Here is a 10,923-nt window from a genome sequence, read left to right on the forward strand (position 1 = left end):
GCCAGGATGGTCTCGATCTCCTGACCTCGTGATCCGCCCGTCTCGGCCTCCCAAAGTGCTGGGATTACAGGCTTGAGCAACCGCGCCCGGCCAGGATACCTAACTTTTCAAAAGCAAATTTATATAAGTGAAGCTGGATATGTCAGCGGAATTTAGTCTGGGTTCTCTCGGCAGCACATCCAGAGAATACTTTGAGTGGAAACTATTTGGAATTGTGTATGGAATAAAGGTAGGAAAGGAAGTGCCATAGGAAAGGGAAGGTGGAACACAATAAAGGTTATTTTCTTAATCCAGCTTCTAGAGGTGGTGACTAGAGCATAACACTATAGAGTAATTCTGGGAAATGGGGCAAAACACAGTATTCAGAATTACCTGACTTTAGGGCTGAGACTGCTAGACTATACAGCAAATCACAAGATTCATTTGTCGAGGCCCATTCTGGTGATGATTATTCAGCACTTCCGGATTAGCATGTCTGAGAGCAGCAAGGCTTTCAGCAGTTACTGAAGAAAAAAGAGCCCATAGATACAGCTATACCGATAACTAGTTGGCCATAGTTCCCCAAATATTCCAAGGGACAAAAGCGAGGCAATGATAACCTCAGGTCTCAGGAAAAAGTGGAAATGAGTGGGAGAGATACAGTACATGGAAACCATTCACCTGCCTACGTACAAAAATAAATAAAAAGAACAGAGACCGGGCGCAGTGGCTCACGCCTGTAATCTCAGCACTTTGGGAGGCCGAGGCAGGAGGATCACGAGGTCAGGAGATCGAGACCTTCCTGGCTAACACGGTGAAACCCCGTCTCTACTTAAAAAAAAAAAAAAAATACAAAAAATACAAAAAATTAGCCAGGCGCCTGTAGCCCCAGCTACTCGGAGACTGAGGCGGGAGAATGGCGTGAAGCTGGGAGGCGGGGCTTGCAGTGAGCAGAGATCGTGCCACTGCACTCCAGCCTGGGAGACAGAGCCAGACTCCATCTCAAAAAAAAAAAAAAAAAAAAAGAAGAAGAAGAAGAAGAAAAAAGAACAATCAGAGTTGGCAGCTCAGAAAGAGTTAAAAGAAGGAGGTGTGTGTGTGTGTGTGTGTATATATATATGATATATATATATATAAGATACCTAAACACACACATACACACACACACTTTTTTTTTTTACTCTGTGTGTGTGTGTGTGTATGTGTGTGTTTAGGTATCTTAAATATTTAAGCCTGGAGTTCTTGGAGTAAACTTGCATTTGTTGGATTTTTATTTCTAAGTCAGTGAACTGAGATGAAAAAAAAGGACAATGATTGATGGGTGTATTCTCACCAAACATGGTTCTAAAAACTTAGAATAACTTCCAAATAAAGGTGTTTCTCTTAGTACTGAAAATGTAGTAATAATCCCTATTGCACATTCTGTCATAAATTTATACTGTCTCAAGAGAAAAACTAAAAGCAAACCCCTAATCTCCAATATTTTAAGGCAATTTTACATGGGGGGAAAATAATCAATATCAGATAGGTTTCTTCTAGATCAGCTTTTTCTAACACTAAAACTAAAAATGAATAGATTTCAAGTAAGCAAAGGATTTTTAAATAAATCACTTCAATTGAGATTTGCATATCATCTGGATGAAGTAGATTTTATGCTTATATTCCTCACTGAGGAGTTATAGCCCAACAAATTTGGTGGTGCAATGAAAGCAGCTCTATGCACACAATGCAAACTGAAAAGATGGAAAGTTTAGACTTCATAAAAACTGAGAAATCAAAGTAGTCTTTTTTCTTCATTTTTTTCTGTTGTTGGTTGAAAGCCCATCTTTTACAAAAAGGTTTATCTATAGTAATGTTATAATGCTTGAACATAAACAGTATACAAAATATAATACACAAAACGTTTATTTGAGTGTCTGCTTTTGTATGGGGATGCATGGTAGATTGTATTTCCAGATACTACATCATGGATCAAAATCTCTCCTTTCAAGATTCTTATTATAGCCAATCTCTTCCACATTGAAAATTTGACCTGTTCCACATTTGATATTCCCATTAACAAGGTTACTCTTCTGTAGACAAAAAAGTGTATATTGAAGTATCAGTATAGTATCTGAAGTAGATAACACACTAAACAATATAATAATGTATCAGTAAAAATAAGGAAAATAAAGAAGCTGAAGTCATGCTTAAAGAACTTTAAGAAAATGAAAATTGAGGTGTTGAAAAAAGCTTTTAAGGCTAACATGAATGAGGCATTCAAGTGGGAAACCCATCCAGTTCTACCTTTTTGAACTTTGCCTGTCATGGCCAGGATAATTAGGTAGAGATCAGAAGAAAAGAGTGAGAAATGGACATCCCAATTTATGTGACCTTGGGCAAATTACTTCGCTCTGTATGCCTCAGTTTTCTCATTGACAGATTGAGAATATTTATATATCTTTACTATCAAGGCATTTACAGAAATAAATGAGCTAACATATGCCAAGCGCTTTAATTTGTGTAAAGCACAAGGTAAGTAATAAATGTTTATTGTTATTTAAAAAGGAAAATTTCATGAGTAATTTTGTTATACTAAGTAAATTTACCTTTGGTTTGACCATCATTTCCTTCATGTTCCAGATAACTCTTTAAAATGAATTTGATTTTCAAACAATAAAAAACAAAACAGCAACAAAACTCCCTCTCACCTCCTCTCACCTTCTTTAGTCCTTGCCAAAGTGTTAATATTACAGAAGTACTGTGAGAATTTCCTGTGTTGTGGTTCCTGGAACACTTTAGAGGCTTGTGATTCTACTGCTTCTTATTCACACTAAAATACATGTCTCACCAATAGATGATTCAAGAACATCATTTAAATGCACAATTTTTCATTCTCTTTTTTGGCTAAATTTCTTCATACTCAACTTTCAGATTCTTTAATCACCAGCTCAGCTCCAACAATTCAACGCTGTTCTATCTGAAAAAGTACACATCGTGCCTTCTCTACTTCGCTCTTGGAACATAATTTCTCATGGCAGGTATGTGTGATTTCAGTCACTAAATTAAAAATAACCAGAAAAGCTATTTCTTGGATTGGCTAATTTTGGGGTAATGCTTTAAGAGAAAAGGACATGATTAACAGTGGATGTTTTTAGGATTTTCATGCGTTAGCACTTTCCATGTTCATTTTATTTTCCTGATTCTTCATTGTGTAACTTCGACATGATTTCAGGAAGTTTTTCTCACAGGTTTAAAGAATGACTTCTGACAGGTCTACCTTTAAATTCTGAATGAGAACTGAACTTTAGCCTAGTTGAATTGTGAGCAACAGTATTCTAGCATAGCAATAGAAAATGCCAAATATTAATGACACAATGCTGAAAAGTTTTAAATTTACTATTTATGTCGTGACATCCAAAAATTACACAAATGAACAGTTTGACACATTGTACTGTTGTTCATGACAACATCACTCTTTGAGAGTGTGTCCATGTTAGAATCTCCTAATGTGGAACTGTTTTAGGTGAAAAGCCTAGAAGCAAGTAATTTTGGGTATGAACAAACGTAATGTTCTTGGGGAAAAAAGATTATTCATGTATGTTCAATGTACTGTGAAATGAAGCCAGGCCTCCAAAGTGTTACCCATATATTTGTCGTTATCAGTTATCACACCAAGTCCAGAACGTTCCTATGTCTTCTTTTCCCTATAATACCTCTACGAACCCATGAGCAGCTAGACATTTATCAGAGCAAAACCTGCATTGAGATGAGGAGGGGACATACTCTCACTAGTATTATTGTGACAATGGTAGACTATGTTAAATGAAAGATTCTTGAGCTAGACACACTTTCATTTGATTTCTGACTTGGATACTTACTCGCTTTGATACCTTGAGAAAATAACATCATTATTGGACCTTATGTTTTCTCATCTATGTAGTGAGAATCATACTATCTATCCTGTGATTTTGTTGAGAGAATAAAAATAAATGTCTGTTAGGTAAGTCCATAAAACACAACGTGGTACCCGTTAACATCTTATTCCTCCAGCTCTTTAAGCATCTCTGCCAATTTAAAACATAAATGGTAAACTCACTTTACTGTGACAGAGCTGGTAGAGAAGAAAATGTTTGAATAATCTTCCTGAAGAATAAGATACATCACATAAAAATGTTGGTATTGGGTGAAGTCCTGATTGGAAAGTCTTCAGTGTTTTATTGGCAAGATGACTCCATTATCAAATGAAAGAATGTTGTGGATTCTCCCTCACTAGTTTCTACTTTTAAGAACTCAGCTCCTGTGTTTGCTCTTTAAGTCATTACTCTGTCTGTCTTTCTCTACAGTGTTTAAGACCACTCTGTGGAGGTTAATTTCTGGGACCTTAGGGATAATATGCCTTTCGTTGATGGCTACGTTGGGAATTCTGTTGAAAAATTGTAAGTTTTTCTAAGCAAGTCTCCATAAAAATCAAAACTGTGATGACATCATTTAATAATAAAGGCTTCATCTTACTAATGTGTAATATTTTATTATTTCGTAAACCCATACCTAATTAAACAAATTTTTAAACATGTCTTACAGCTTTTACTAAACTGAGGGTTGAGCCAGCATATACTCCAGGACCCAACATAGAACTCCAGAAAGGTAGGTCACATTTTTTGGAAAACTTAGCATTGATAAGGGATTACACAAGCAGTTTCTTGTTTTTCACACAGAAAGTCATGATGGAATATTATATGTAGTAATAGAAATTTGCCTACCAGTGTAGGATAGTCTCATTTTACATTACTCAATCTAATGTAAAAATGATTAAATTACATTGAATGTGTATCATTTGTACATTTAACTAATCAGGAAAATAGTAGCCTGAAATGAAAGATATGTTTCCTATATGAGTGCTCATAAATAAGAAACAAAAAATAAACCACAGGAAATGTTACAGTTAATCCTTATTACCTGCCTGAATTTGCTTATAACCTATACTTTTGCATCTCATTACTTTTCCTTTTGCTCCTTCTATAATCCAGAATACAGTGCACAGATTTCTTTTTTTTTTTTTTTTGAGACGAAGTCTTGCTCTGTCGCCCAGGCTGGAGTGCAGTGGCCGGATCTCAGCTCACTGCAAGCTCCGCCTCCCGGGTTTACGCCATTCTCCTGCCTCAGCCTCCCGAGTAGCTGGGACTACATGTGCCCGCCACCATGCCCCGCTAATTTTTGTGTTATTAGCAGAGTCGGGGTTTCGCCATGTTGGCAGGCTGGTCTCGAACTCCTGACCTCAGGTCATCCACCTGCCTGGGCTTCCAAAGTGTTGGGATTATAGGCATGAGCCACTGTACCCGGCAGAGCCACTGCACCCGGCCCCGATTTTCTGAATATATTTTTTTCAGAATGCGCCCCAAGTTGTCTCACCATCATCTGTGATTATATAGTGCTTCATTTACAGTGCAACATCTTGGCCAGGCACAGTGGCTCACGCCTGTAAGCCCAGCAGTTTGGGAGGCTGAGATAGGCATATTACTTGAGGTCAGAAGTTTGAGACGGGCCAACCCCGTCTGTACTAAAAATACAAAAATTAGCCAGACATGGAGGCACGCACCTGTAGTATCAGTTACTCAGGAGGCTGAGGCACAAGAATCACTTGAGCCTGGGAGGTGGAGGTTGCAGTGAGCTGAGATGGTGCCACTGCACTCCAGCTTGGGCAATAGAGCAAGACTCTGTCTCAAAAACAATTAAAAAATATAAAAATATAGTGCAACATCTTCAGCACCACATATATGGCAAAGATTTGAGTGCCTATGATGTGTCATGCTTTTTATTACTGTGGATAACAAATGTTGAAGACACTATTATTGATAAAATGTATAATTAAGCCTCAAGATAATTGGTTTATTTATATTCCCTTTTCAAAAATAACATATCCAAACATGTCAAAATTCTCCAAATGTACCGTATTCTTTTCTGACTCAGAAAGTATGCTAAAATGTTTTCCTCCTTTAAATCTTTTTCATCTAATTAACTCCTATTTATGCTACAGTACTTAGTTTTGGGTCACTTCCTCAAAAAAAGGTTCTTGTAACTGGCCCTCATCTTAGACTCTGCTACATGCTGTTTTAACATACTTAATTTTTTTTTTAGTCTTGCTCTGTCGCCCAGGCTGGAGTGCAGTGGCCGGATCTCAGCTCACTGCAAGCTCCGCCTCCTGGGTTTACGCCATTCTCCTGCCTCAGCCTCCCAAGTAGCTGGGACTACAGGCGCCCGCCACCTCGCCCAGCTAGTTTTTTGGAATTTTTTAGTAGAGACGGGGTTTCACTGGGTTAGCCAGGATAGTCTCGATCTCCTGACCTCGTGATCCGCCCGTCTCAGCCTCCCAAAGTGCTGAGATTACAGGCTTGAGCCACCGCGCCCGGCCTAACATACTTAATTTTTTTGCACTTATCCAAATCATCACTAAATATCGTTAATAAATTATTGAAAATTATATAATTGTGATTCTATCTTTAGAATATAATCTCCATGAGGAAAAAGCATCATGTTCATGTCTAATTAGTTCACATTAGTAGCCCCTGAAGTGTGGTGTATACAGTAGATTCTGAAAGAATGTTAAAAGAATACACAGCAAATAATTTTTGAATAATTAAATAGCATTGAAAGAAATGTCTAGTCTCCAGTGTCATTAGTCACGCTTTATCTTTTCTGTCAGACTCTGACTGCTGTTCTTGCCACGAAAAATGGGTTGGGTACGGATGCAACTGTTACTTCATTTCCAGAGAAGAGAAAACGTGGAACGAAAGTAGGCATTTCTGCGCCTCTCAGAAATCCAGTCTGCTTCAGCTTCAAAACAGAGATGAGCTGGCATGTGCTAAGTCTGATTTTCTACATTTTCTTTGATCTAGAAAAAATATACTATCTGAACAAGTTAAATACTTGAAGTCATTAATCACATAGTAAGTGGACGGTTACATTGGAATTGAGTTATCTGTTCTGTGTACCTTAAAGTAGTCATTGTGAAATCTATATTAAATTCCTCAGTGATTTGTATCATGAGAATACAAATCAAGCTAGGTGCCAAATAAAGTGAAAGAAACTTTTCAGGAAGAATTCAAAGAAGATAATAGGTCATTACATTTACCCATTTTATTTGAAGAACCAACTACATGACTGTAATTTTTAGCTCTTTTAATTGAATTTATAATTTCTTTGATAATTTTGTATTTTTTGTCATCTTTCTAGGATATAAACTAGCATGGAAAATACGGTAAGAAAAAGTACCGAATTCTTTTTTTTTAGACAGAGCTTTACTCTGTTGCCCAGGCTGGAGTACACTGGTGCGATCTTGGCTCACTGCAACCTCCGCCTCCTGGGTTCAAGTGATTCTTCTGCCTCAGCCTCCTGAGTAGCTGGGATTTCAGGCACTCGCCACCAGGCCTAACACTTTTTGTATTTTTAGTAGAGACAGGGTTTTGCCATGTTGGCCAGGCTGGTCTTGAACTCCCAGCCTCGGGTGATCCACCCGCCTGGGCCTCCCAAAGTGCTAGGATTACAGGCATGAGCCACCAAGCCTGCGCCTGGCCCTAATTACCCAATTCTTTTTTTTTTTTTTTTTTTTTTTTTATAGAAGTCTTGCTCTGTCGCCCAGGCTGGAGTGCGGTGGCGCCATCTCGGCTCACTGCAATCTCCACCTCCCAGATTCACGCCATTCTCCTGCCTCAGCCTCCTGAGTAGCTGGGACTACAGGCGCCCGCCACCACGCCCGGCTAATTTTTTTGTATTTTTAGTAGAGACGGGTTTTCACTATAACGCCAAGATGGTCTCGATTTCCTGACCTCGTGATCCTCCCGCCTTGGCCTCCCAAAGTGCTGGGATTACAGGCATGCGCCACCGTGCCCGGCCCCTAATTACCCAATTCTTAAGAAAAAGTGAAAAAATTCTCCTGCTGTACGCGGCACCTTTGCTGATTATATGTTGAGCAGATTATACCCATGGGATTCATCCTTCACCATACCATTATTTTGGAATCAAATTTAATCATTGATCCCCCGTGAAGAAAGTGTTCCCTAAAGACTCTATCTCCCTTTATAAGGTTTCTAATTCTTCAAGAAGTGAGATTTTGTAGTATTTTTTCTCCATATATGAATGGGCCTGATAAATGAGAACTCTGAGTTATGTGACTATACCTTTTAAAGAGGAAGTTAAAAATAATTTCCGTTTGTGTAATGGACAGGCTGAATCTTATTGTAAACACTGACTTGCCCTCAAAATATGTTATTCCCAGAGTAGATTAAAAATAGATTAATGTGATTGTCTTTTACCTGAAGCAGGATTTTATGAGCTCCAGTCAACATTTTTACTGGATTGGACTCTCTTACAGTGAGGAGCACGCCGCCTGGCTGTGGGAGAATGGCTCTGCACTCTCCCAGTATCTGTAAGTTTCTGGCGATCATGGCCTTTTTTGCTCTTTACGAATGTGTCCTTAGATGTGATTAGTAAAGGTAACATCCAGGAGCACTGTAGCTGAAATAACCTGGTCTAGGGCATGAGAATACAGGAAAAGGAAAAGGTACAACAAAATAACAATTTTAGATCTGCCTAGAACATCCAAGTTAACGCTCAAGTGACATGAAAGTTAGTGTATTTGTGGCCATAAAAGAACTTTTAACATATACATTGTTTTTGCCTTAGTACAAGCCCTTGGAATTATATGTGCATGTACAGATACTCATATACACAGAGGCAGTCCAGAAAAAGTAATATATTTATTATTTTATCTATTCTGGTAGATCCCAATATTCTCAGCATTGTCTTATGTTTTATATGCTGTAGGCTCATTTTCTGTATGTGTGTACTCTTTGAATCTCATTTCATTTATAAACATGAGATTTGCAGCATGACACAGGGACAAAGTTTATGCTCTTGTTTGTTTTCCTAGACTAGATCAGATAATACATCTTAAATAAAATAGAAGAAAAGCATATCACATATTTAAACCATTAATGACAACAGAAAAACAGCAAGGAAAAGCTCCTGGCCTCAATGCTATTGATTAGTAAGAAAATAACTGGGTATTTTGTAGCATTACACTAGAGAATCATGAAAATTGTGGTTACTGAAAGAAAAAAAGGACTCAATATGTTAATATCTCACTCAAATGCTTTTAAAAGTTATATCATTTAATTGAAAAATTATCTGAACATTCTCACTTCTTTTTGTGCATATTAACACTTTCTTCTTCATTACAGATTTCCATCTTTTGAAACTTTTAAACCAAAGAACTGCATAGCATTTAATTCAAAGGGAAATGCTTTAGACGAATCCTGTGAAACTAAAAATCGTTATATCTGTAAGCAACAGCTCATTTAAACCTTTCTTGGGGCAGAGAAGGTGGCGAGTAAAGACCCAACATTACTAATAATGACACAGTTACCTGTTATATTGTTACTAATTGTCTGCTTCTGGAGTCTATAAAATGTTTTCAAACAGTGTCTTACACAATTGTCATAGATGTGAAACAATGTGTTTTAAAATTGATGAAATTTGTATATCTACATTTGAAATTATAAAATTAATATGAAGAATTTTATGAGTATTTTGATTTAATGTATCTATTTAATGTTAAATTCGATGTCGTTTTATTGCACGTTTATGTAATTTTATTTACATTCTTGCAAATTCTCAGCACAAATTTCAATAAAATTTAATTCACGTCAAATAAAATTTACAAAATAAAATTTAACTCACTTTGCCTAGGCTGGAGTGCAGTGGCAAGATCATAGCTCATTGCAACCTCAACTCCTGGGCTCAAGTGATCCTCCTGATTCAGCCTCCCAAGTGGCTAGGACTACAGGCTCCACACCACTATGCCCAGCTAATTTTTAATTTTTTTTGAAGACAAGGTCTCACTGTGTTGCCCAGGCTGGTCTTGATCTCCTGGCCTCAAGGGATTCTGCCACCTTGGATTCCCAAAGTGCTAAGGTCGCAGGTGTGAACCACCATCCCTGGCCCTCTTCACATTCTTGTATGAAGATTGATTTAGGAAAAATGCACTTCAGTTAACTGACAAAATATATAGGATGAAATGTAGTATCTTTCAAATGTTTAATTTGAACTAAGAGAGCTTATGCATTGCACTTTCTGGAGATTTGTAATGTTTTGGATTTGTTGTCCATGTGATTACAAAATAATATATTTTTAATTAAAAAATTTAAAATAATACAGGCAAGCATGTAACGATTATAAATTTTTTTTTTTGCACCAACTCTCCTATCTCCCTGACCTCCTCTCATTAGGCTTTATCTTCTGTATTGATTTTAACACTGAGAGTGGTTTTCTCTGTTATGAATCGAAGCTGGTCTATTTTCATCATTTTCGTGATGAAAAAATTCATTTTGATTGACTTAGGATGGAAGGATTTGGACTGGGTCCGGTGGTTTATGCCTGTAATCCCAGCACTTTGGGAGGCCAAGGTGGGTGGATCACTTGAGGTCAGGAGTTTGAGACCAGCTTGGCCAACATGGTGAAACCCTCTCTCTACTAAAAATACAAAAATTAGCTGGGCATGGTAGTGTGTGCCTGTAATCCCAGCTATTTGGGAGGCTGAGGTGAGAGGATCTCTTGAACCTGGGAGGCGGAGGTTGCAGTGAGCCGAGATTGTACCACTGCACTCCAGCCTGGTCGACAGAGCAAGACTCCTCTCAAAAAAAAAAAAAAAAAGATGGAAGGATTTGGAACCTTAATTGCATCTGAAAAACTGCCTCACCTTTGTTATTTAGTGTACTCTAACCACAGAGTAACATCCCATCATAATCCCAAATTCTACTCAAACTAAAGGGGAAGGGATTATGCAGGTGTACACTAGGCCACTGGTGTACAATTAGAAACCACTTTAGAGTTATGCCTACTGTACCCACATAATCCTAAAAATATGTTACAATTGCTACTTCATAGTTTATGCCATTTATTTAATTT

The 10,923-nt window shown here is 37.8% G+C and overlaps 1 protein-coding gene across 6 annotated transcripts in view; it reads left to right on the forward strand.

Annotated features, from left to right (window-relative positions):
- KLRD1 (killer cell lectin-like receptor subfamily D, member 1) overlaps window positions 1–10,651 on the forward strand; it is an 11,675-nt gene extending 1,024 nt beyond the window's left edge. The window contains exons 2-8 of one of the 6 annotated variants that reach the window (XM_011983354.1): window positions 2,893–2,999; window positions 4,305–4,397; window positions 4,543–4,605; window positions 6,662–6,813; window positions 8,280–8,383; window positions 9,198–9,298; window positions 9,847–10,170. In XM_011983354.1, coding sequence (XP_011838744.1) covers window positions 2,993–2,999; window positions 4,305–4,397; window positions 4,543–4,605; window positions 6,662–6,813; window positions 8,280–8,383; window positions 9,198–9,298; window positions 9,847–9,881 — 555 coding nt within the window. In that variant the 5' untranslated portion in view covers window positions 2,893–2,992 and the 3' untranslated portion in view covers window positions 9,882–10,170. Of the gene's footprint in view, window positions 1–2,538; window positions 3,000–4,304; window positions 4,398–4,542; window positions 4,606–6,661; window positions 6,814–8,276; window positions 8,384–9,197 lie in introns of those variants that run through there. The other 5 variants (XM_011983357.1, XM_011983356.1, XM_011983355.1 and 2 more) reach the window with 5 other exon arrangements.
- The last annotated feature ends 272 nt before the right edge of the window (window positions 10,652–10,923 follow it).

Source organism: Mandrillus leucophaeus, unplaced genomic scaffold (assembly GCF_000951045.1).
Source record: "Mandrillus leucophaeus isolate KB7577 unplaced genomic scaffold, Mleu.le_1.0 Scaffold249, whole genome shotgun sequence".
In the NCBI taxonomy this organism is placed as follows: domain Eukaryota; kingdom Metazoa; phylum Chordata; class Mammalia; order Primates; family Cercopithecidae; genus Mandrillus; species Mandrillus leucophaeus.